Source organism: Mya arenaria, chromosome 10 (genome assembly GCF_026914265.1).
Source record: "Mya arenaria isolate MELC-2E11 chromosome 10, ASM2691426v1".
NCBI lineage: Eukaryota > Metazoa > Mollusca > Bivalvia > Myida > Myidae > Mya > Mya arenaria.
In genome coordinates this window covers 66,302,605-66,327,109 of record NC_069131.1, presented here as the reverse complement: position 1 = coordinate 66,327,109, position 24,505 = coordinate 66,302,605, and the positions used below count along the sequence as shown (strand labels likewise).

General features: G+C 34.5%; 2 protein-coding genes across 8 annotated transcripts in view; one reads left to right on the top strand and one right to left on the bottom strand.

Annotated features, from left to right (window-relative positions):
• Positions 1-10,857, top strand: part of LOC128205613 (protein kinase C-binding protein 1-like) — a 38,907-nt gene extending 28,050 nt beyond the window's left edge. For 4 of the 5 annotated variants that reach the window (XM_052907360.1, XM_052907364.1, XM_052907362.1 and 1 more), the window contains 4 exons: positions 779-931; positions 5,105-5,197; positions 6,248-6,295; positions 8,443-10,857. In XM_052907360.1, the coding sequence (XP_052763320.1) occupies positions 779-931; positions 5,105-5,197; positions 6,248-6,295; positions 8,443-8,688 (540 nt within the window). In that variant the 3' untranslated portion in view covers positions 8,689-10,857. The remainder of the gene's footprint in view (positions 1-778; positions 932-5,104; positions 5,198-6,247; positions 6,296-8,442) is intronic. The other variant, XM_052907361.1, reaches the window with a different exon arrangement.
• A 2,112-nt stretch (positions 10,858-12,969) lies between these two features.
• On the bottom strand, positions 12,970-24,494 carry LOC128205837 (clathrin light chain A-like). 3 transcript variants are annotated; one of them, XM_052907840.1, is made up of 7 exons: positions 24,326-24,494; positions 20,923-21,029; positions 20,214-20,258; positions 19,082-19,187; positions 18,280-18,391; positions 17,600-17,617; positions 12,970-13,785 (listed from the first exon to the last, which is right to left on the bottom strand). In XM_052907840.1, exons 1-7 carry the CDS (start codon positions 24,462-24,464, stop codon positions 13,614-13,616), a joined length of 699 nt encoding a protein of 232 aa, XP_052763800.1. In that variant the 5' UTR covers positions 24,465-24,494; the 3' UTR covers positions 12,970-13,613. The 3 variants fall into 3 exon arrangements, with proteins under 3 accessions (XP_052763800.1, XP_052763801.1, XP_052763802.1); XM_052907841.1 differs by lacking the exon at positions 17,600-17,617; XM_052907842.1 differs by lacking the exon at positions 20,214-20,258.
• Positions 24,495-24,505: the final 11 nt, after the last annotated feature.

Below are 24,505 nucleotides of genomic sequence, written 5' to 3'. Positions count from 1 at the left end.
TCTCCACAGAATATATGATATTTAGCTCAACTAAGCACAAAATGCTCAAGGTGAGCTATTGTGATAGGTCTGGCAGGCGTCAGGTGTCAACAATTGCTTATAAACATCATCTCCTGCTTACCACCTGAACAATTTTGACAGGGATGTTCCTTGGGTCATGCCTTGTAAAAAAATGTTCAAAGACATGTATTCCATGCAAAACTCTTGTTGCTATGGCAACCAAATGATAAAACTACTTCAAAAATCTTCTTGACCAAAACCATGAAGCCTAGAGCTTAGATATTTGGAGTGCTACATTGTTAAGTGGTTGTATACTAAGTATGTTCAATGAATGCCTCTGGTGTCAAAAGTTTCCTACATACTCATATGGAAAAATCTTTGAAAATCTTTTTTTCTAAAACAGTTAGCCGTAGCAATGCATTTTAATGAATAATGTATAAATCTCACAAACATGTAATATTTAATTTATTAAGCTGGAGTTAGCTATACTCATACTAAGTTTCATCAAAAAAATTATGATTCTGTTGGCAAAGTTAGTGACAGTAGCTTGTGTTTTTTTGAGTGTCTTGTAATGCATTTTAGCCATTTCCTTTATAGATACATCGGTTGACTTCTGCATCCATAACCTCGTAGATACGCTTTTTACGCTTAAGTTACATAATTAGGGCATTAACTAGGGGCAGATGATGTGGCCACTTGTCTATAAAGTTAAGGGTTAATAAATTTGCTAAATTGTTGGTTACATTGGGTACTGATATTTTCATTTTATATATCCTAGGAGCCCGACCACCTGCGGTTGCTACAGAACAACATTACTGCCGCTATCCAGCGCGAGGAGGAACGGCAGGGAGAGGCACGGACAGTCAGCAGTCCAAAATACAGGGCACCCATGTCAGCACCCCCCATGAACATACTGCAGAATATCAGACAGGTAGAATAGGGAAACGTGATTATATTTAGAACATGGTGTATACTAGGGATAAAATGATGATCGAGTATTGTCGAAAGTCGTTTATTTGTGTCCGAGGTCGGCGATAATCGATTTCATTATTCCATAATCGATTATCAATAATGTACGGCAAAGGGAAGTAACCGTTTTGTGTATGTACTTATTTTCTTTAAAACGGGAAACGGTACGGACTTATACGGGGTTATACGGCAATTAGAAATCAGGGGAGCTAACTCTCGCAACATCCGTTTCAAAATGTCAGCTCCCATGGACGAACGTGTCTTTTAAAGTAAAAAATCATCTTCATCGTAATATCAAATATAAAAAAAATTATCAAGTAAAAATGATTATTTATTCAGCATTTCCCCATGTTATATCTTGCTAGAAAAATATTAAATTCATTTCATCATGATGTCATGATAATTGATAAGTATTTCATGTAAAAGATTGGAACATTTTTTAAAATGCTACATGTAAATACATTTTGTACTACATTTTTGTTCCAAATTATGTAATATCTGTTTTAAAGTGATGAAAATGCTGATAATTATTTAGAGGTTAATACACGTAGTCGAGGGACATTCTGAGCACGAGGGCCAATTTTCACTCAATGGCCCGGCTACGCCATGTATTAACCTCTTTAATACATATGTTTGTTTTTCTTATTTTGCAAGTATAAAGTTTGCTATTTAAAGTTTACCTGCAATCCAGTTGTGCATTCTTATTATGTCTCCCCCTTTCTGGGGGAGACATATTGTTTTTGCCCTGTCCGTCAGTCCGGTAGTCCGGTAGTCCGTCAGTCCGTCAGTCCGTCCGTACGTCACACTTCGTTTCCGATCGATAACTGGAAAACCGCATGACCTAGGATCACCAAACTTGGTAGGGAGGTTGGTCATGAGGTGTAGAAGATCCCTATTGTTTTTGGGGTCACTAGGTCAAAGGTCAAGGTCGCGGCGACCCCCAATGTAAAAAACATTTCCGCTCAATATCTTGACAATGGTTTGACCTAGGTTCACCAAACTTGGTAGGGAGGTTGGTCATGAGGTGTTGAAGATCCCTATTGTTTTTGGGGTCACTAGGTCAAAGGTCAAGGTCGCGGCGACCCCCAATGTAAAAAACATTTCCGCTCAATATCTTGACAATGGTTTGACCTAGGTTAACCAAACTTGGTAGGGAGGTTGGTCATGAGGTGTAGAAGATCCCTATTGTTTTTGGGGTCACTAGGTCAAAGGTCAAGGTCGCGGCGACCCCCAATGTAAAAAACATTTCCGCTCAATATCTTGAGAATGGTTTGACCTAGGTTCACCAAACTTGGTAGGGAGGTTGGTCGTGAGGTGTAGAGGATCCCTATTGTTTTTGGGGTCACTAGGTCAAAGGTCAAGGTCGCGGCGACCCCCAATGTAAAAAACATTTCCGCTCAATATCTTGAGAATGGTTTGACCTAGGTTCACCAAACTTGGTAGGGAGGTTGGTCGTGAGGTGTAGAGGATCCCTATTGTTTTTGGGGTCACTAGGTCAAAGGTCAAGGTCGCGGCGACCCCCAATGTAAAAAACATTTCCGCTCAATATCTTGAGAATGGTTTGACCTAGGTTCACCAAACTTGGTAGGGAGGTTGGTCGTGAGGTGTAGAGGATCCCTATTGTTTTTGGGGTCACTAGGTCAAAGGTCAAGGTCGCGGCGACCCCCAATATAAAAAACATTTCTGCTCAAAATCTTGAGAACGGTTTGACCTAGGTTCACCAAACTTGGTAGGGAGGTTGGTCATGAGGTGTAGAAGATCCCTACTGTTTTTGGGGTCACTAGGTCAAAGGTCAAGGTCGCGGCGACCCCCAATGTAAAAAACATTTCCGCTCAATATCTTGAGAATGGTTTGACCTAGGTTCACCAAACTTGGTAGGGAGGTTGATCATGAGGTTTAGAAAACTCCTATATTTTGGGGGGTCACAAGGTCAAAGGTCAACGTCGCTGTGACCTCTAATGTAAAAAAATATTTCCGTGCAATATCAGGAGAATGCTTTGATCTAGGTTCACCAAACTTTGAAGTGAGGTTGGTCATGATGTCTAGTTGATTTTGCAATCAGTTGGTCAAAGGTCAAGGTCACTGACCTTGAGGTGAAGAACCGGTTTCTGCTCAATAACTCAAGAACGTTTACACCCAGGAACTTCATACTTGGTATGCCAGTTAGTCATGACTAGTTGATGGCCCCTATTGATTTTGGGATCCATCATTGATTATTTCTCACCTACGACCACACAATGGGGGAGACATGCGCTTTTTCAAAAAAGCAATCTCTAGTTTTGCCCTGGCTTGACTATGATGAGTTAACTCACTCTCAAATTAAATTTACTTTTATTATTTAATTTTTGAGAGTGGGACACACAGGCAAACAACATTTTGTTGTCATTTTTATGTTGCCATTCCAATTTCAATTGATCACCTTGAAAATTCCACAACACGTCTATCCGAATTATTCTGAACGAATCACTGACATCTGTCTGTTCATGTCCTGAATAACTGAATTCAATTCAATTAACATTAACACTTAGCAAGTAGAACGACTGTACTTAAATAAACCAATACCTCGTATTATTGTTGTCAACATGTATGAACATTTGCTGTTTTTCAAGTTAATTCAATTTGCCGCTTCCTTTGTTTTGTTTTTTGAATGTTAAAGCAGAATAAAAAACGCCGCCCTAACGGTACACACTGGTTATCAAACACTAGCATATCTTCCTAAAATGTGTTCGCGTTTGCGTCCCTTTAGGATTTTAATAATATAAATATGTTCATAATATAAATATGTTCAAGCAGATCAATAAAATTTTATTTATTTAGTCAAGACATTATTTTGCAGTCGCCAAAACTGATTTTAAGGCGAAAATTGAATTCACGTGCGAACGTTCTACGGGCCTGATATATACTTGTAGTGTGGAAAAATCAAGTTTTTATTCTCAATTATTTTAGAATTATGTTATTTCCTAAAAACATTTTACTAAATTATCAATTGTAACCTGGAATGTATAACATAACAGCATATAAAACATAACTGATTGTAATATGTTTATTCATTTAATGACATGTATGTACAAACCAATATAGTTTGGGATATATTTGTAATATATTCACTTGTTCGTTTCGATTATATAATCGATGATTGATCGAAATGGCTCGTCCGATTATTTTCGATGATCGATTATGACTTTGGTCCGATTTTCAATCCCTAATGTATACATGAGGGGTGAGAATTTTCCGCAGATTTCCATGATTTTTTCTTTAGCTCTTGACAACTTTTGCACATTTAAAAGCGGTTTTAGGATCTTAAAATGCTTCAAACACAGTGGGATGTTTCAATAAAGTCTTGAAAGTGTTCTGAAGTGTTGCCTCTGATGAATTTCTTGATGGATATTTCTTATCTCAGAGTTTCCAGTGATATATATCTGCTATATTTGTCTAGCCTGTGTCAGTCCAGGTGATAGGCAGCTTTATAATGTTTAACATGAGTGTCTTACAGTATCCCATATGCTTCGACATATAATGTTTAACATGAGTGTCTTACAGTATCCCATATGCTTCGACATATAATGTTTAACATGAGTGTCTTACAGTATCCCATATGCTTCGACAGCGGTTTAGGCTTTAGGGTTTTAGCTTAAGACTTATGAAAGGGTGCTGCACTATATCCTTCACAGCGCAAAACAATGTGCCCTTTTTTCCTTGCACTCTGTCCCTTTTCTGCAGCACTCAGTCCCAAAAATATGGCTGAACCGATATGTTATGTATATCTTTCACTGCTGTATTTCTCCACAATCTAGGCAATAAATGTTCAAAATTTGATGTTCAAAGTGAATCTTACAGTAGCTGAGATGCCAAACAGGGGTTAATTCTATGTATATATATATATATATATATATATATTATATATATATATATATATATATATATATATATATATATATATATATATATATATATATATATATATATATATTATATATATATATATATATATATATATATGACTGCTAAATATTTCCAGCCGGCTTCAGTCCAGGTGATGGATAACCCTTTGATGTTGAACATGAATCTTACATGACCTGTGTAGTCCGACAAGGGTTTATTCTATGTATATATATTTCTCTGCTTATGTTTGCAGCCCGGGTCAGTCCAGGCGATGGGCAGCCCTCTGATGTTCAACATGAATCCAGCAGTGGCCCAGATGCCGAGACAGAGATTCAATGTTCAACCTGTAAGTAGTCCAGCCGCCATTTTGGGGTTATATTATGTATCGAGTGTTGCTGTGTGTCTGTATGGTGTGAATACTGTATATCTGGTTGTAGGTGTTGGTTGAGTTTGTGATTTGGCAGTCTGCTGGAAAGCATGTGTAAGAGATATGTTCAGTTTTGTTTAGAACGATATTGAAATATTTTCATGTTTCGCAAATTTGTAAAAGTTGCTGAAATTCAATATATCATTATCCTAAGATTCTGCAGTATCTAATTTTGTTTATACTCAGCTTATGGCATAACATAATTTTCAACATGACTTGAGTATAACCAAATATTTTCATTTGCCTAGTCTTATGTGCATAGAAAACATTCATATTGTTTTATTAAACACAGGGTTATCAGGGGCGTATCTAGACATACTCCAGTACGCCCAGGCGTACAAATGAATCAAGGTTTCCGCGAAATGGCCAGTAAAAAAGTCCCCTGTCAGGGGATATTGGTCCTGCTCGAACCCCATATATTGTATTGGGACCAGAATATAGAAATACCTTTACTTTTGTTCACCGCTCTCAAGTGTATGGGCGTACATTTCAAAATGCTTCATGTACGCCCCTGGTTATTTAGTCATAGTTTATTTCAATATTGCGCAATAATTGGATTCGCAAGACCTCATTTAACCAGTGGTATAAAGTGTTACAATTATCAGTTATTCTTTTATACAAATGTATGTTAGCGATATCCTTTTTTTAACAATAAATACTCGGGTTCAGAATATGTTACTTATGTTTTATCGTGATGAATATTTATCTTGAGATGTAAAATAGCGATTCATAGTATTTTTCTTATGTTCATGCTGTATGAACGCAGGAGGGACCGATAGAAAATTTCCCAAGAAGTGCTAGCATGTCCCTATATTCTTTGATTTTGATATTGACTGGAAAATGTTACTGCTCGAGTTTGAAATCAACAAAATCAGAAAATATATGATTTGTATAGAAGTACTAAAAGTAGAGTAAAACATGTAGTGAGATTTTGGTTTAACCTAGCATCCTGTGTTGTGTGTGTAACAGGTCGTTCTAGCTTCCAGCATTCAGACTACTAACACAAATGCAAATAAGGTATTACCGTCTTATCTATTGCAGCATGCTGGTCGCATTTCATTAATTTACTTAGGCCACAATTAATAGTTTGTTTTGTGTTTTCTGACGGACCAGTGGTTGAAATTGACACAAGATGCCAGCCCTGCTCTGGTGAAATGCTCTCTGGGCTTACTCAAACTCTGGATTTTATATAGCTGGGATTGTGCTTTTTTATGGCAAGCACTAGTGAAAGGATAAGGGCTTGTTCATCCAAGAGTCTAATGACTCAAGACCGAATTAAAAAATCTTTGATTGTCATATTTTTGGAGGTTTTTCATTCCATAAAGAAGGGGTTAGGAAGTAAAAAATAAAATAATCTCCCTTCAAAATATGGGTAGTGTAACGCAAAACAAAATATTTAAAAACTGTGGCCTTATATTAATCCGCATGAATTCTTTCTATCATCAGGGAAGCATGTGTAAGAAATATGTTCTGTTGAGTCGTCTTTTGGATGACTTGACATGTTTCTAATTCACAGCTTTTGTTTTGGCTTGGTTCATATTTTATGCAAGGGAAGGCAACTCTTGACACATCATTATATTCAAAACTGTTGACTGCCTGTTCTTCTTACCTTTTTTTCCACCCAGTTAGTCACATGACATGCACATTGTTTTTAATTTTGGTTAAATTATATAAATTTCAGTGAAAATTTATAGGAATCTCTTTGCATGATTATCAACAGTTAAAAAATTGCATCAAAAGTGTCTAGTTTCTGTTAATACGAGATGCACAGGATGTTTTCCTTTAATGGTTTAGGGAATTTCAGCTATTTGTTTCATAATATCCAAGCTGGGAGATGCACAATTTTGTAAATTTTGGGTGCCTAGTGACCCTTTATCATGCAGGTGTCATGTAAATGGGTTATATCAGTAGAGAACAAAATAAGTCAATCATACATTGGGCCGATTGTTCAGTGTGATTAACAAGATAGTTAGTTTTTAAACGTGAATTTTGTGATGATGTACTCATATATTTAAATAAAAAAGGTACTGACAAATGTCATATATTTAATTAAAAAAGGTACTGACAAATGTCATATATTTAATTAAAAAAGGTACTGACAAATCTCATACATTTAAATAAAAAAGGTACCGACAAATCACATATATTAAAATAAAAAAGGTACCGACAAATCACATATATTTCAATAAAAAAGGTACCAACAAATCACATATATTTAAATAAAAAAGGTACTGACAAATCTCATATATTTATATAAAAAAGGTACCAACAAATCACATATATTTAAGTAAAAAAGGTACCGACATCTCATATATATTTAAATAAAAAATATAATTAAATAAAAAAGGTACCGACAAATCTCATATATTAAATAAAAAAGGTACTGACAAATAAATGCCTCTAATCCTGTTAGAATTACTGCAAATCACAAGTGTATGAATTTAAACTTCCAGAGCAGTAAATATTTGAAAGTTAACAAAGATGATGTTAAAAACGTTGTTAACTTTAACAAACGGTCTGAACAATCGGCTGATTGATGGTTTTTTAAACAAATAAACATTTTTGGTCTTGAAAAGTTAACAAAATATGTTATTTCTTGTGGAAATAAAGAACAAGACACAAAATCTGTAATAACTTTATTGATCTATATTTTTTGGTCATTTTTTTTTAATGTATTAGTTATCAGTACTTTATGAAACACCCTTTCAAATATACTAAAATTAAATGTGGTCACCAGGTATCAAAGTATAAAAAATTATTGTCAATGATGACGCGATAAAACAAAAATCGTATTAGCACATCAGATACTGTACTTTAAAAGCTTTTCTCTGAAGACCTGCAACCCTTTTAGCATGCCTATCTGCCTTTTTTTAAGTTTTCCTTTTAAATTTGAATTGATGTTTTTACTTTTAATATTCATTTTTATACACAACAAAAAATTGAAAATATGATTAGCTCTATATTTTTTAAAGAATTAGAATAAAGTTATTTAGAGTTGATTGTTTTAATATTAACTTCAACGTATAAATGACATACACTGATTAAAAAAAAATGAACTGGTCTTTTATACGGGAAAAAACAAATAACATGTAATCTTACTTACAACCTTTACCTAGGATGCTGTCATTATCTTATTTATATATATATATATGATATAATTTCAGATGATGATGGGAGGTCAGCCTCATGTAAGCCTGCAACAGTCCGTCCCTGGGGTGGGTCCTGGTGCCCCAGGGGTGAGCATGGGTGGTCCGGGGGTGGGGATGGGGGGTCGGATGGTCTTCTCCCAGCAACAAATGGTCCCTCAGGCTTTATACCCCGTACATGTGCAGCCACAACAGAGTCTGCTGTTCCGAGGCCAACAACAGAGCATGATGGCGTACGGAATGCCTCGCCCAGGACCGTTCTAGTTGTTTTAAAGGACGTAATCAAGAAAATTAAATACCCGCCAAAAACAGAGTAAAGAATATATCGAAAGTAGAATCACTGACTATAGTGCTGATGAGAGGAGTGTATTTTGATGGAGAAATCCAATTACAGAAAATGAAATTCACACCAAAAACAGAGTAAGGAATATGTCGAATGTAGACTCTCTGACTTTAGTGCTGATGATAGGAGTGGTTTTAGATGGAGAAATCCCAATTACAGAAAATGAAATTCACACCAGATCAGTGGAACGTGATGGATTTTGGAGATCGATTGAATGGTGTCTCTGGTGCTCTTTTCCGACGTGGCATACTTTCATGGACTGCAGTGAATTAAGATGAACCAAATGTCTGAGAGTCCTGCTGAATTGTAGGAGGTGGTTTGTCAGAGGTGTTGAAATGTATCTGTTTGAGTGTTATGACCATGTGCTATTGTCTTTGATTGGTCAGTTAAATTGATGATTGACAGCCAGCATCATGTTCATTAGTATTTGCTGTGTATATTGGATGTACAGGGTTTTCAACCTTTTTGTGCACTTAAACCCTTTAATTACTGTTTGTTTGATGCGCATGCCTGTGTTTGTACGGTACGTAAAATTGGTACAGGTACAGGTATGCAAATAGATGAGTACTTATAGTTGAATTCTTGCACAAGGAATTTTTTTCACTTAAAGTGACACTCTTTTTCAAAACCAATACATACACATGTATAACAAATATCAATTTTGACTGATAAACCTTTCACTAATTGCTTAATAATGCATTTATGTAAAATATTAATTACTGATAACAAGATTGTAACCGTATATATAATAGCAGAAAGCACACAAATATTAAATCATTGGTGAATGCTAAAAGATTTACTGTGGTCTCATAAGTAAAATACTGTGTTTTATGCTCATTTCTTTCAAATCAAACTCGGTATCCCTCATCAGAACCATTGTTTTCAACATTAATCATCCTATTTGCTATATTAAAACAATTGTATTAATTGTTGTAAATTTGGGAGTAAGGGCACATCTTTAATACCGTTGTACAGAATGTAATAAGTCTGATATGCTCGATTTAATGTTTTCTGTACAGTACAGTACTGGAGTATTGTTTTAAACAGAATAACATTTGGGTGAAAATGAATTACTTCAATATTATTTTGGCTCAGCTCATTCAAAGGGACTAGACACCAGATAGTTCCAATATTGGCAAATACCGTATTTCCTCAAAACAACCCTAGAATTGTCAATACTAGCTAGTATGAGATTAAGACTGATAATACATCCTTGTGAAAGTCACATAATTACCGTAGTACAAATAAATATCAGATTCTATTTTTAAAGTTACTGGGATTTATGTGGTAGACGGACCCCGTAAATTTTGAATTGGAAAAATATGCAAAACAAGCGGAAGATACATGTGTTGTAGGTGATGTGATACATCAGTAAGTCAGATTCAATGAGTTATACACAGCGATATTAATTATTTTATTAAGTTTTTGATAATTTTCTTTTTCTTGCAATGCTATCATCTGGTGTCTTGTCCCTTTAAGAAAAGATCATGGTAAAATGTAGATGAATAAATAACATTGATTTAAATTAATGAATGAGTTAACCATTGTGAAATAATTTCATTATATATTTTTGGTATACTACTAGTGTAATAACTTTTGACGTGACGTCATCAATGAATGTGTTGAAAATTTGTGCGCTAAGTAGCGACATTTTATGAATCACACTTCAAATCATCAAGTCAGTATTTTTGTATAAATAGAATGTTATATTTGTGGCCATTTAACAGGAAATTGATTAAACTGGGATTGGTTTTGATTCAATTTTAGAAAACATGGACAATCAATTCTGTAATGAATGGTTTCTCATGTAATATATCTATGAATGGCATAAGTTGTTACTGGGATATTGTTATAAGTAAGCAGATATTGAACTCGGGAGTAGCTTTGCATTTCAATACAATTTACGATGTTGAAAGGGAAAAAATACACTGTAACATAAAATATCGAAGCATCAAAGAAATGATTTTTTTCACTTTCACAGCACATAAAATAAAAGTTTCAAGTGTTTGGACTAGGTTTAATATTAAACCATTGTATATAAATGCTGTTGTGCTTAAAATGTGAAACAAAACAAATAAATATCATGAGTACATACCTGTTGTTGTTTTTGCTACATTTGAATAGCTTCATTGACTGCTGGTGAAAGCACATCAAGAAGAGGGCACAGAATGGGTCTTTGTATGTTAACATGAATAGGATCTTACATTTGTTGCCATTTAATAAAAACTAGAAATGTGTCCATAGGACACGGATGCCCCCACTTCGATTTTTTGTCACAGAAAATAAGCCATAATGATTATTCAGGATAATCTCAAGTCTTTTTTTGCAAATAAAGGGCCGTAACTCCTAAATGACAAAAGCGATTTCCATGGCTATCGAACTTGATCAAGATATTATGGTCACAATCATGTATGTAAAGTTTGGTGAGGATTGGACACATACTTTTCAAGAATTAGATTGGAAACATATATTTTTGAAGTATTTTTGGCAAAAAAGGGCCGTAACTCCTAAATGACTAAAGCGATTTCCATGACTATCAAACTTGATCAAGATATTATGGTCACAAACATGTGTTTAAAGTTTGGTGAGGATTGGACAAACAGTTTTCAAGAATTAGATCGGAAACAATCTTCGGGACGTACGTACGTACAGACAGACAGACGTACGTACGGACAAGGGCAACCCTATATGCCGCCACTTTGTGGGGGCATAAAAATGGAATACTGTAATGTGACGAAACCAGGATTTCAATGATTGACAGAAGAACTCTAGCCTGAATAGTGGGATTCAACTTTTTTTTCTAATTTGAGTAGCACTTACCTTGACCTTAGGAGCCCATAATGCAATCCCATGGAAGTCTTCAATAAACTTTTCCTACATACCTAGTTTGGTCATGATAATTATGTCAACCCTAACTAAAGTTATTCAGTTTCAACATTTTTTTCAATGTTTAGTTACAGTGACCTTGACCCCAGGGGCTCCAAATGCAATCCAATAGCCCTAGAGGCCCCAAATGCAATCCCATGAAATATATCCATTAACTCTTGCTCTATAGAAAGTTTGGTCAAGATATTTCAACCCTTACTTAAGTAACAGTGACATTGCCCTTGACCCTAGTGGCCCCAAATGCAATCCCATGAAAGGTCTCCATAAACTCTTCCTAAATACCAAGTTAAGTCAAGATATGTCAATCCTGACATATTTCAACCTTTGACCTTTAAGCATGACCTTAACCATTGAGGTACAGACCTGGATCATGAATGATACCCCACCTCATCATTGTGAACCTTCATGGCAATATTTTTGAAAATTTCATAATGCATGGTCAAGATACAGCCCGGACACGGTTCAGTCCCGAGAGATGTGCTCATGCACATACACAAAACCATTTTGACAGCTTTGTCTCGCACACCATTTCTACTTTCTTGAAAATGCTATAATGCATGGTAAAGAAAAGGCATTGAGAAGGAACAGACCTGTATACAGGAATCATCTCAACCTTGATTTCTGAAGTGTGACCTTGACCTTTGTGGTACAGATCGGGAACTTGTGCCCGATACCCAACCTGATCATGGTGAAAATTCAATGCAAGTCTCTTGAAGTACTCATTTTAACATTTAGCCTCTAAGTGTGACCTTGACCTTTGAGGTACACCTGGGACGTGAATATTTATGACAAAAGGTCAGGGGCACACTTTAAGGTCAATGAATCCATGAATAGTCATTTGTTGGAGGGTCAGGGACAGACTTCAAGGTCAATGAATCCATGAATAGTTATATGACAAAAGGTCAAGGACACATTTCAAGGTCAATGGATCCAAGAAGTCGGATGTCAAAAGGTAAGGGAAACATTTCAAGGTCAATGAATCCAAGAATAGTAATATGTCAAAAGGTCAAGAACACATTTCAAGGTCAATGAATCCATGAATAGTAATATGTCAAAAGGTCAAGAACACATTTCAAGGTCAATGAATCCAGAATAGTAATATGTCAAAAGGTCAAGAACAGATTTCAAGGTCAATGAATCCATGAATAGTAATGTTTCAAAAGGTCAAGATCACATTTCAAGGTGAATGAATCCATGAATAGCAATTTGTCAAGAGGTCAGGGACACGCTTCAAGGTCATGCAATTAATTTTTTCCATCTCAAAAAATATAAAAACTTGAAATCTTTAAGTAGTCAGGTTAAAAAGCAACAAACTGTACATAATGGATATTTATTCTATGGTAATCATATAAATACAACATATACTTTTAAAAACAAAATTAATGTGTGAATACTTCTGTTTTTCAGGACAGTTTTGTAATATTTTTTTGATAAACACAATGAAGACAAACCTATGCTAAATTTAAAATATTTTTATTATTATAGAACTGGAATGTGATAATTTTCACTGTTTTTCACGCAAAAAATCCGTACACTAATTAATTACAAAACTTCGAAAAACAAAATCTGACATTTTTGCATAATATTGCACAAATCACAACACACATTATTCTTTCTACAAATGAAACTGTTTCATCAATTTATTTGTACCAAACATATGGTTCAAACTTTTATGTTTTGTTTTGTTTAATGATATGCTAAACATTCATAACAACATAGATATTCTTGATCTTTTTGGACAACTTGTCTTTAATATTAACAAAATCAATCATTTCATTGGCAATTATTTATCTAGATAAATTCCTCTTGTGTAATTGAGACTTCTGAGAGTGATTTATTCCTTTTACTGTATTGTACCGGGTAAAACTACTGAAACGTCACTCTCTTCAGATTTTGAAAAATTTGTTTAGCTGTTATGCGCTAAATTGTGTTCAAAAGTTTATAACATGGACTGATCCATTTATCTGACTAGGGGTGTCTGCTTAAGCTGAAGGAGAATGGACCTCATCCTGGAAATATCCTTTGTATTTTTGGAGTTTTTCGGGTTAAACTCGCACAATCGGCAGATTTTCTCCCATTCTTCTCCTGGTTGAGTCTGGTCCCGATCTGCGACGAAAGCGGCTTCTGATTCTCTGAAATTTGAGTAAAATTGTGTTATGTACACAGCTATGCATGAAACAAAAAAGTAAATCCCTGGGTAAATCAAAAACAAACTATTTTATGAATATAGTACCGCGATCTTTGGCAATCCTGGTACTTCATTTCATTTACCTTACTTAAGATGAGTACTAAATATAAAGAAAGGAGCATACAATGTTAGTCCCACCGTACATGATGAAGCAGAGCGTCATGGTATAAATGGTGGAAATAAATCAAAATAGGATTGTTTTCATTAGAATTTAAATTGCTCTGATAAACATAAAGATTAATGTGTAAGTGCAGGCAGTGGGTATTAATTTTGCTTCTTATTATATCAATTATAATATAATTTGTTAAACAATGTTTTAAAAAGAATGAGAGCTAACATTTTTTTTCATGAACATTTCATTTCATGGAATGAGAGCTAACATGTCATTACAATTCCTGACATAATTTTTTCAACAAATGACAAATTTAATAACAAAATGATTGAAATGAAGATTGCACAATATTTTACACAAAATAAAACAACATTGACCATGCTTCATAAATGATCCAATACCTATCATGTATCCATGAAGATCTATCTTAAAAATCTTGTACAATCTGCCTAACCTTTTACATGTTAAGTAGTTAAAGAAATATACTTAAACATAAAAACATGTTTTAAGCCAGTGTTTGATGAAATGAAACATATCATATTATCTGACAGAATAAACAGAATAATAGGTAAAGTGGCGGGGATGCGTTGTTTTTTTGTATCTGGCTGCACTTGGGAATCGATCTGGTTCGATCTTGGTTCGAACCAATGAATTCCAACGCCCTTGCCAGATAAATTTCCCACCCACTGCACTAACCCATAATTCTCTATATATAGATATATTTCTTTCCCATTTCCAACACAAATATATTTGTCTAATAGCAATATGCAATATGTCAAAATTGTAGGAGCTTCCTTCAAGTAAACAATGTGAATAACGGCATCGTTGTTTACTCTTAAGCTAAAATATTTAATTTGTATGTTGTGCTCATACGTAAAAACTAAACAAGCACAGCTGATGCAGTTGTATCAATTCTTCAAAGAAATACTGCAGATCACAGGTGTGTGCACAAAACTAAGAACAAAATGAAAGATTTGAAAGTATGCAATAATGACATTAACACTGACATTAACCTTGTTGTTAACTTTGACAAGTTCCAACCAATTGGTCAGACAATATAGAAATAGCCGATAAGTTTCGCATGAATATTCATGCATTACAAAGTATGACAAAGTTTTGCTAGCCTATTTTCCCATGGTATATCCTCATTCCTGTACAATAATCAAAATAATAATGTGTGGGTTCTGATGATGCTCTCACTTGTCAAGATAAAATTCACATCCATATATATCATTAAAGAGTGATCACACCTTAACAAGCCGTAGCAAGCAAACAATGCTTCTATGCATTTAATTTTGTCTGCTTCTGTACACAAAAATCTTACAAGACATTTTTGCTTTCGTTAGCCCCATCACACCCAGCCTCTCTAGTTTATATGATTTAAAAGGTCTGTATATTTCTTATAGAGGCTTATAACATGTGTTTTATTTTTCAGTTTTCTTGGATACATTTCATATTTTGAAAGTGAAGAATATTTTCCATTAACTCTTGGAAGAAAGAATATTAATGATTCACAGCAAAAAGACAGACAGACAGACAAACAAGACAAAACATCTATAACATGCTACCCAGCTCTAAGCAAACAACACAAAGATTGTGAAATCATCTTTTTGTTAGGTTTAATTTCCATCAAAAAGTGAAGAATAATATTCAAATAATAGTTGTCTAAAATAAGGATTTGAAGTTTGAGTTGTGCCTAGTTAATTTGATATATGAAATAATTTCATTTATAAGCAAAGTTTGAAATTAACCACCATTAAAATGAATGATTTCACAGTATTTTTTCCAGTATTCTCAAATAGAATAACTTGAACAGGCCAAAACCTATAAAGTAGCATTTAATTCTGAAGACATAGAAGAGAGCTCATTCCTTAAGTTCGCAAAGGCTAAAATTTTGCCTGAAGATGCCTTTTATCGTCAGCGGCCTGTTCTTATTGAGAACACTGGGCCCATTTTCACCAACATCGGGAGTCTGTGTTTGAGACAAAAGCTGCAAATTAGCCAACCTTTATTTTCTTGTAAAAAAATCAGCAAAATAATATCCATATTGATGATGAAATGTGAGTTACACGTTAAACATGCCTCAGTTCACTATCAACTACTTACTTTTCCTCAAAAGGAATAATATTGATGACTTTCTTTTGAATTTAAATATTAACTTTCTCAGTATCAAATTCAGACTGAAGTAGTTGGTGAATATAGTTCCTTGTTTAAACCAGACAAACACAACATACAAGTGTACGGAACATTTATATAATCACTTACGGTCCAGAGCTAGACACGGAAAGGAAAGATGACATGAAAATGTTAGGAAGGAAGGGACGTATAGATTTATACACAAGTGCAACTGCAAGCCCAATCAACAGAATAAAGCGTTTTGAAGGGTCGGCATAAGGCAAGTGTTACTCTATTCAAATATGGAAGGAATATGTCAGTCTCGCGCATGGGCCCTATATCCAATTGTCCATCCAATTGACGTGAAAACTGAATGGAACTATTGGCACATCTAGTTGGGGACTTCCAACAAATAACTTGATCCCATAGATCAAGCTAGACTTTAGAAAGGTACTCTTTAGAATTGCTAATGATATAACTATTGGAAAATATAATTGAGTCTCTTCACGGAGGTTGGGCCATAATTTAGAAGCCTTGATCTGGAAATCAGCCCTGTTACATTCAGAATATATCATACAATGTAACATGTACATAGACATAGTGCCCTACATCAGTCATTGAAATAAGATGAACAAGCCTGAATTCTTATAACTATTGCTTGGCATCAAATTCTTTAACAAGCCCTGCTATTTACATTTGAGCAAGCCCGGAAGACATTTTACCAGTGTTAATTTTGACCACTGCTGTATAGTAAATGCATTTGACTATACAAAGAGAATGCAGATATTCTCCACAGAATATACAATTGCCTGCATACCATAGTATATTTAAGTTTTTGACATTTCTTATTCCTTTTCCATTTCAGGCTTATTTCAGAGATCTGGGGGAATTCATATTTTGAAAATGAAATCCGATTTGACCTGATTTTTTTTATCTATCCTTGAATAATTGTTGGTAAATTTTGGTAATAATTTTTGCAAAAAACCAAGCCTGAATGTGATGCGAGTCGTTATCTGAGAGAAGAATTATTTTATCATGTGTCCAACATATGTGACAGACTGTACAAATTGCTATTTGCATAATTATGCCTGGAATAGAACCCATGACTTCCCACTCAGATGGACAAATAGTTCATATTTTTGATCCCAAAAATATTCATATCAGGGTATTCCTTACGATTTTTCAGCTTGGGCTCCTGATGATGCCGAGTAAAGTGGAAATGGGGGTCCTAGCCAGAATATTTGCCATGGACTCACTCTCAAGATATTTTTGAAGATTTAAAGGGAAATCTTTGTATTCATGTGTGTAAACAATATTCTGCTTTTAGAAAAACATGCATATTTTCAAAGGAAATGTTCTGTTTGATGGGCTGCTGAAATGAATGTTAAACTTATAACCTCTGCCAATAATCAAAAGAAAATTAAATCCCACCCCTTTCAATGCAAATAAAATGCCCACATCACAACCATATAATGCATACTCATAATTTTTGATGATGTCATTCATAGCATTACAATTTTACAATACTTACAAGAGCTTCAATTGAATTCTTTTATGAATGAAACAACAAAATATCATCAATGTCCTTTATAATATTCTCCTTATGTTTTAAGTATTTTTAAAGCAAAAAAACAACCTTTCGTATGACTATTGTTAATGAAATCTAATTGTTAGTACATGCATTTCACTATAACCTTAAAGCTGTAAGTCATTTCTAATGACCTAAATAAAAAAACATAACACAAGGCAACCACAGCAATTTGTTGCAGATTCAAAGACAAATGGCAAAGGTGATTACAGGAATACAAAGGTTTTCAATGGATTTGTTAATGTTCGTTATAAGGAACTCATCATATGCAGGTTTTTCCATTATTTTAGCATGCCTGCCAGTTACAATTAAACCATTTTTATACAGATTCTACTATTTTGTGAAGAATGCATTATGTAAACCTTATATACAATCTTTAAAATAAATTGACAATTCAAATATATGGGTGGTAATTCTACAGTACAACCTGTATTGATACTTGACAATTACATACATGAATATATGTTTGGCAACATCATTTAATAAACAATCAGATTTTTTTCAGTATTTACGCTGAAATTACAGGGAAACACAAAATAAATGAGTTTCGTTTCAAGCCAATAACACCGCAAAAACTTTTAAACTTTCCTCAAGCCCTGTGGTGTCGACCATAACAAACCTACCGGTTGTTTTCCTTAGTCTTGTTCAGCTGTTCGTCATGGTGTTTATACCAATCATCAAGCTCTTTCTTGGCAATATCGCGCCATTCCTCTATACGTTTTTTTTCTTCAGAATCTGAAATATATATCCTTTTTATTTGTGCATGTTCTGACAACATGAAGTTCCATTTAAATAGTCTGTTTTAACTGGTCCTTAGCCTGAGCAAGTATTATTTCTTCCTCAGATTTATTAAGTAGTTATTGTTCAAATCCAAGGTTGCTGACTAGTGAAGCAAAATGGAAACCTATTCTTAGTGTTGGTGCAAATGTCTTTGCTATACAATCCATTCCCCAATTGCTAAATAAACCCACTTCATGAAAGTAATAAAACAAGGTATATCTTCACACAACAAGTATCATTTCTTCATTTATTCTAACCAATGGAGTGTAACAATTTTTACAAACAGAAACCTGTCCAACTGACCCCATAGGCAATCCCAATGTAAGGAACCACATGAGCATATACCAAGTTTCAACACCATGACATCATTCCTAACTCAGATTATTGAGAGGAAATAATTTTTCTATTTTAGTACCAGCCTTTTTGACCCCACAAAATTAGCAACCCCAAGCTATATCTTCACATCTGGAGCTACCTATGCACCAAATTGCATCACTATTCATCAAATTTAACTTAAGTCATATAGTGAACATTTTGGCAGTCATTTTTATTTATAAGCCTCATGATTCCATTATAAAAGACATGAAAGTAAAACTAATCTCTAATCTCAGTCAGAAGTGCTGTGCTGATTGGCCAATCACAAACCTTTCTTCTCAATCCTGCGTGTGTTCTCTTCCCGCCAGATTTTTATCTTCTCAGGCTCAGCACGCTGCTTGTCTACCTGGGTGATAGCGCTATATCCTCCTGTCTCCTGCAAAATATGAATAAATCATATTATATTTCAATAACAAACTTGTAACCAAAATTGTCTCATTTCATTGCTAAGGTTATAAATATCCATATGGACATGTGCATTACATGCTAAGAAAATGAAGTCGTTAATAAATGGAGTTTGCCAATCTGGGGAAATGATTTGTAAATTAAACTTCTACAATGCATAATCAACAAAAATTATTGTTCAGTAACAAGTGCTTACAAGTTAATACTTATTATTTATAGATTTATTGTAAAGACAGCTGTAAGCAGAATTCTGGAGGTATTCATCAAACACCTTAAGTGTTCTTGTTTATTTCTTAACATAAGTTCTTCTCCTGATTTAAGTATCTCATTTGTAATAGAATACAATTTCTTGATATTGCCAAAAGTTCTTTTTTCAATATTGTTTAATTAAATTTCATCAATAAATGCATTTTTTTTATTTTTATCTTAGTTTGGCTATGAAATATTACGAAAGCGATGAAATTACTTAATATGTTTTATGAATACTATATAGAGGCCATGTGAACAGATTCCTTGTAGGACTAAAACCCACAACCTCTTGGCTTAGAAGCAGACACCAATACCACTAAGCCTGTCTCTCCCTGGTCTAACAAGAATTTAAAGCAGGCATGCATGATAAGGGTGGTTTCATGTTAATTGAACAGGTCCCACATCACTATGAGAGCATTCAAAGCAATTTGTATGCCTTTAACAAACCCAGAAAAGTAAATACCCATGGCTCTTTCCCAGATTCAATCGTCCATATTTTTTTTTCAAACATGGCGTATAAAAGTAAGGAATGTGTATTTTGTATATTTTTGTGTCAAGGTTACCCATTTGGTCTTATGAGCCACCTTGATAAACATATTTTACTCCCTATCCCTAAAGATATATAGAATTTTACTCCCTATCCCTAAAGATATATAGAATCATTATCTTTATATGGGAAAAACATATTTCATTTCATGAGTCAAGGGCGCGGTGTACAATGTAAGCATCCCTGTCCCTAGAGTCTTACCGTTTCTGCTTCCCCTGATGGCACATTTTCGTCAAAACTATCAAACTGCAGTGCCAAATATGTACATGGATCAGATATTTGGTCCTACTTAATTATTTTTTTATATATTGAACAAGGTTTCGATTGTCTATTATACATAGAGCTGATTGTTTTTCTAAAAATTGCTAAACTTTAGACAATCGTCAAACCAACAATCGTTAAATTTCTAACATATTCCTTACTAAGAATCATTAAAATGCTGATTGTCCAGAACTTTGTTTTCGTTTCAGGCATTAAACTACAGTTGCAAATGTTCATGATACATTTACAAGCCATATATTGGAAATCATTAGCTAATAATTAATGATAAGCTCTTTTCAATCATGGTAAATTGAAAAATGACCAACTTAATTATACCAAGCATATTTTCTAGTATTTAATTATAGATTATTTGAGATTCAATAATGATCATCTCATTTATGTGTTCATGTTATTAGGAACAATTGCCTTCACATTTTGCATTTTAGCTTCATCATTTCATAACTAAAGATTTCTTAAACATTTTCATTTGAGAAGTTGGGGTAGTTTCAGTTAATTCAGGACATCTGACAAGGAAAAGAGAAATAATGATGTTTGGATATAAGATTATTAAGTTGATGAAATATATTTATATTGGGTCAGACAAATTTCACAACTCTGTTATTGTACATTTCAACTTAATTCTGTTTACCTGAGCTGGCTGAGAGACATCCCCTGGGGTAGGGGAGGGGGCAAAGTCTGTCTGCTGTTGACCAAATGGGTCTCCTCCCTGTTGCTCATCACCAAAAAAGTCAGCACCTGTAAATATGTTAACAAAACATTCTAAAAAAATAAAAAAATAACCTCATTGTTCAACACCTCAATTAATCATTTCAAAATATGGTCTAGACTTTCATTCTGCCAGAAAAATCACATAAAGATAATTTAAATGTAGTGTGCATTGAAAAGATCCCGATGCCCTGTTAACTCAGATGGTAGTGCCCCATACTCTGCAGTTTGGAAGGTTTGAGTCTGCAGTGCTGAACCGACACGGCAGCTTACCTATACAGCCCATTAGCAGACCATTTAGTCCAAAATAATAGACGTGTTATATATACGGGATTCTTCCAATCCCTAACGTCTAAACGGGAATGTGCAAAAAACGGGGGTGTTATATTGAAATTGTTTAAAGTGAAGTATTTTATGGTTGAAATTGATTATAAAGAGTTATACTCATATTTTACAATGTAAGTGAAATGTTATTTTGCACTAAACAAGCATTTATTGCATTAAAACAAGTTGTTTACCTTTCCAATAAAACGAAAGTTGACTGGCACAGACAACAATTATGCGAAGGGGAACAACTCGATACAATCGTAATAACTCGGCCTCCTCCGACAAAGCTTCGAGATAGACCTCGTTATACAATCGTAACAACTCGGCCATGGCCGAAATGTTCCGAGCGATTTAAAACTGTGCCCTGAAGCCTTGCAGGTGCCCTTCATGTATATATTGTTATGTTTTGACAGAATGAAATGAAGAAAAGCCATCAAACTCATAATTATAAGTTGGATATTTATTTTTTGTGTAAGGAACTAATATAAAATAACATTAACTGGTAATATTTCTTGTTTTAATGATATTTTATAGATGCTATATGCTTTAACCCGGAATCCTGATCGGAACAACTACCCACTTTTGATACTAAACAATTTGTACGTGAAAGATTTGACATATCAAAAATCTAAAAAAAATCCGTCAACGTACAATTATTTGGACTAGCAGACCATTATACTCAGATTGGGGAAAAAAGCAGCAGAGGTTTGCCAATGATATTGCCAAAATTAAACAAGAGCCGTCGTAAGACAGTGCGCTCGACTATGCCGCATTGACTTAGAATACAATAACGATGTAATAATACCAAGTTTGGTCTCTTTATGTCAAACCTAACTAAAATTATTTGATACATAACGTGACTTTGATGCTGCCCTCCCACCAGCCCGCCCAAACAATGACGCAAGTCATTCAAATAACTTGATTTCCCATTATGAAAATGTGGTTAAGAATATACAAATATGCCTTTCAAAGGAAATTTAAAAAAATCAAGGGCCATAACTTGTATTTAGGCTTAAAACGGAGTTATTTTTCTTGTTGTAAGATTGTCGTAAATAATTTTGAATATTATTAAGTGCATTTAATGAACGGTATAGAAGTTTTTTTATTAAAATCCCAACTTGCCCTTAACTTTTACTTGCCTAAAACTTTAACCAAAGTCAATCAGGGGCCATAACTTGTATTAAGGATATGGAGTTATGTAACCTCATTGGGTGATGGTCCTGAACAATTGTGTGAAGTATTAAGTCAATTAAATGAAGGGTATAGAAGTTATTAAACAATATCTCAACCTGCCCTAAAACTTTAACCTAAGTTCCATAGTCAATCAGGGGCCATAACTTGTATAAAAGATAATATGGAGTTATCTAACCTCATTATGGGATGGCTCTGAACATCTGTGTGAAGTATCAAGTCAATTGAATGAATGGTATTGGACTTATAAGTGAAAATCCCAACTTGCCCTAAAACTTTAACCTGCCCTTAAACTTTAACCTAAGTCAATCAGGGGCCATAACTTGTATTTAGGATAATATGGAGTTATGTAACCTCAATGAGGGATGGTCTTGAACAACTGTGGGAAGTATTAAGTCAATTGAACAAAGGATATAGAAGTTATTAATAAATATTCCAACTTGCCCTAAAACTTTAACCTAAGTTCCATAGTCAATCAGGGGCCATAATCTGTGTAAAGAATAATATGGAGTTATCTTACCTCATCATGTGATGGCCCTGAACAACTGTGTGAAGTATTAAGTCAATTGAATGAAGGGTATTGGACTTATAAGTGAAAATCCCAACTTGCCCTAAAACTTTAACCGGAAGCAAACGCTGACGCGAGTAGTATAGCCCACCTATTCTTCGAATAGTCGAGCTAAAAATGGTACAGCCCAGACTGAAACGGTTCATATTGGTTTACGATCTGGGACGATCAGACAAAATTCATTATGTTTCTGATTCATGTCAGGGTTCGAATTTAGACTCGCATACTCGCAAAATGCGAGCGACATTTGCAAATTGCGAGTGACTTTTATTCAAGCTCGCAAAATTCTGCGAGTGGCTTTTTCTAGACCACAAAGTATTAAAAGGAAAATAGAATAAACATGAAATTAACTCTGCAACGTAGTCGAGTGTAAACAGCCTATAAATGGCATGTTTACACTACCAGTATAAAGAAGACAGTACGGAGTCACGCTCTAGTAAGTTTTCAAAAATAGAACAAATATGGAATAGACCGAGTTTTATCTCGAATCTTTCCGGGATGCTCCGAGGCGTGCATAATACAAAGTGAATACAAATGACGTAATCACCTAGCTCAATAATTGGATAAATTTAGCTCTTTCGCGCACTATATGTAAACCCCATCAACCTTTGTATATATTTCCGCCCAACTGTCAAAGTATAGACGCTACATTTACTGTTGCTTTATTTACTTTAAATTTATTATGCTATTGTTTTTAATACTTAATGAAATGTGTAGCGTGCTTGCCGAATCGGTATTACCCGATGGCGAGGGTAAATATACAAAGTGAACAATGTCAAATTATTGGACAGCTTTGTTATCAAAAAGTGGCCAGCATCTGATGAGTCTTTTCGTACCCCCCAAATTGAATAAGCCATCAACAAGTTCTAGTAGTCGAGTCACGTAAGATTGATACTGACAATATTATAAGGGAATAAAGCAAATTATAAAATTGCAAGTTGATTTTTCATTTTACGAGTTGCCTCAAAATGCACTCGCAAAATTTTGCGAGTGCTCCTCAAAGTTAAATTCCAACCCTGCATGTTATAATGAATTATTGATAATGTCAAAATCATATATATAAATATATAAAGAAGTACAAACCGTCCAATTATTTCACAACATGGATACCTTAAGTTGAATTGAAATGTACAAAAAATTGATTATCTTTTTAACATAATAAAGGTTAAAACGCCCATTTTTAAGGAAAATCTGACTGCTACCAACACCACGCTGTTTCTATTTCTAAAACGCATTTTACCAGTATCTGTTTGTTCTGTGCCAAAGTTGTCGTCTTCAAGACCTTTCAGTTCATCTTGTTCTCTCGCCAAAAAGTCGGCAGCAGGATCTTCTTCGGTATTTTGTTGGGGAGTGCTATCGAAGGCGTCAAAGTCTGCCATCTTGAAAATGAGTAACGTCACTTCCTCTGTTCCCGGACGAA

Excerpts from the sequence above, each read along its gene's own strand:
- LOC128205837 (XM_052907840.1), bottom strand. The coding sequence starts at position 24,464 with ATGGCAGACTTTGACGCCTTCGATAGCACTCCCCAACAAAATACCGAA. Across the intron at positions 20,259-20,922 it reads ATGTCTCTCAGCCAGCTCAG|TTTGATAGTTTTGACGAAAA; the intron begins GTAAACAGAATT and ends TTGGCACTGCAG. Across the intron at positions 19,188-20,213 it reads CATCAGGGGAAGCAGAAACG|GAGACAGGAGGATATAGCGC; the intron begins GTAAGACTCTAG and ends CATATTTTGCAG.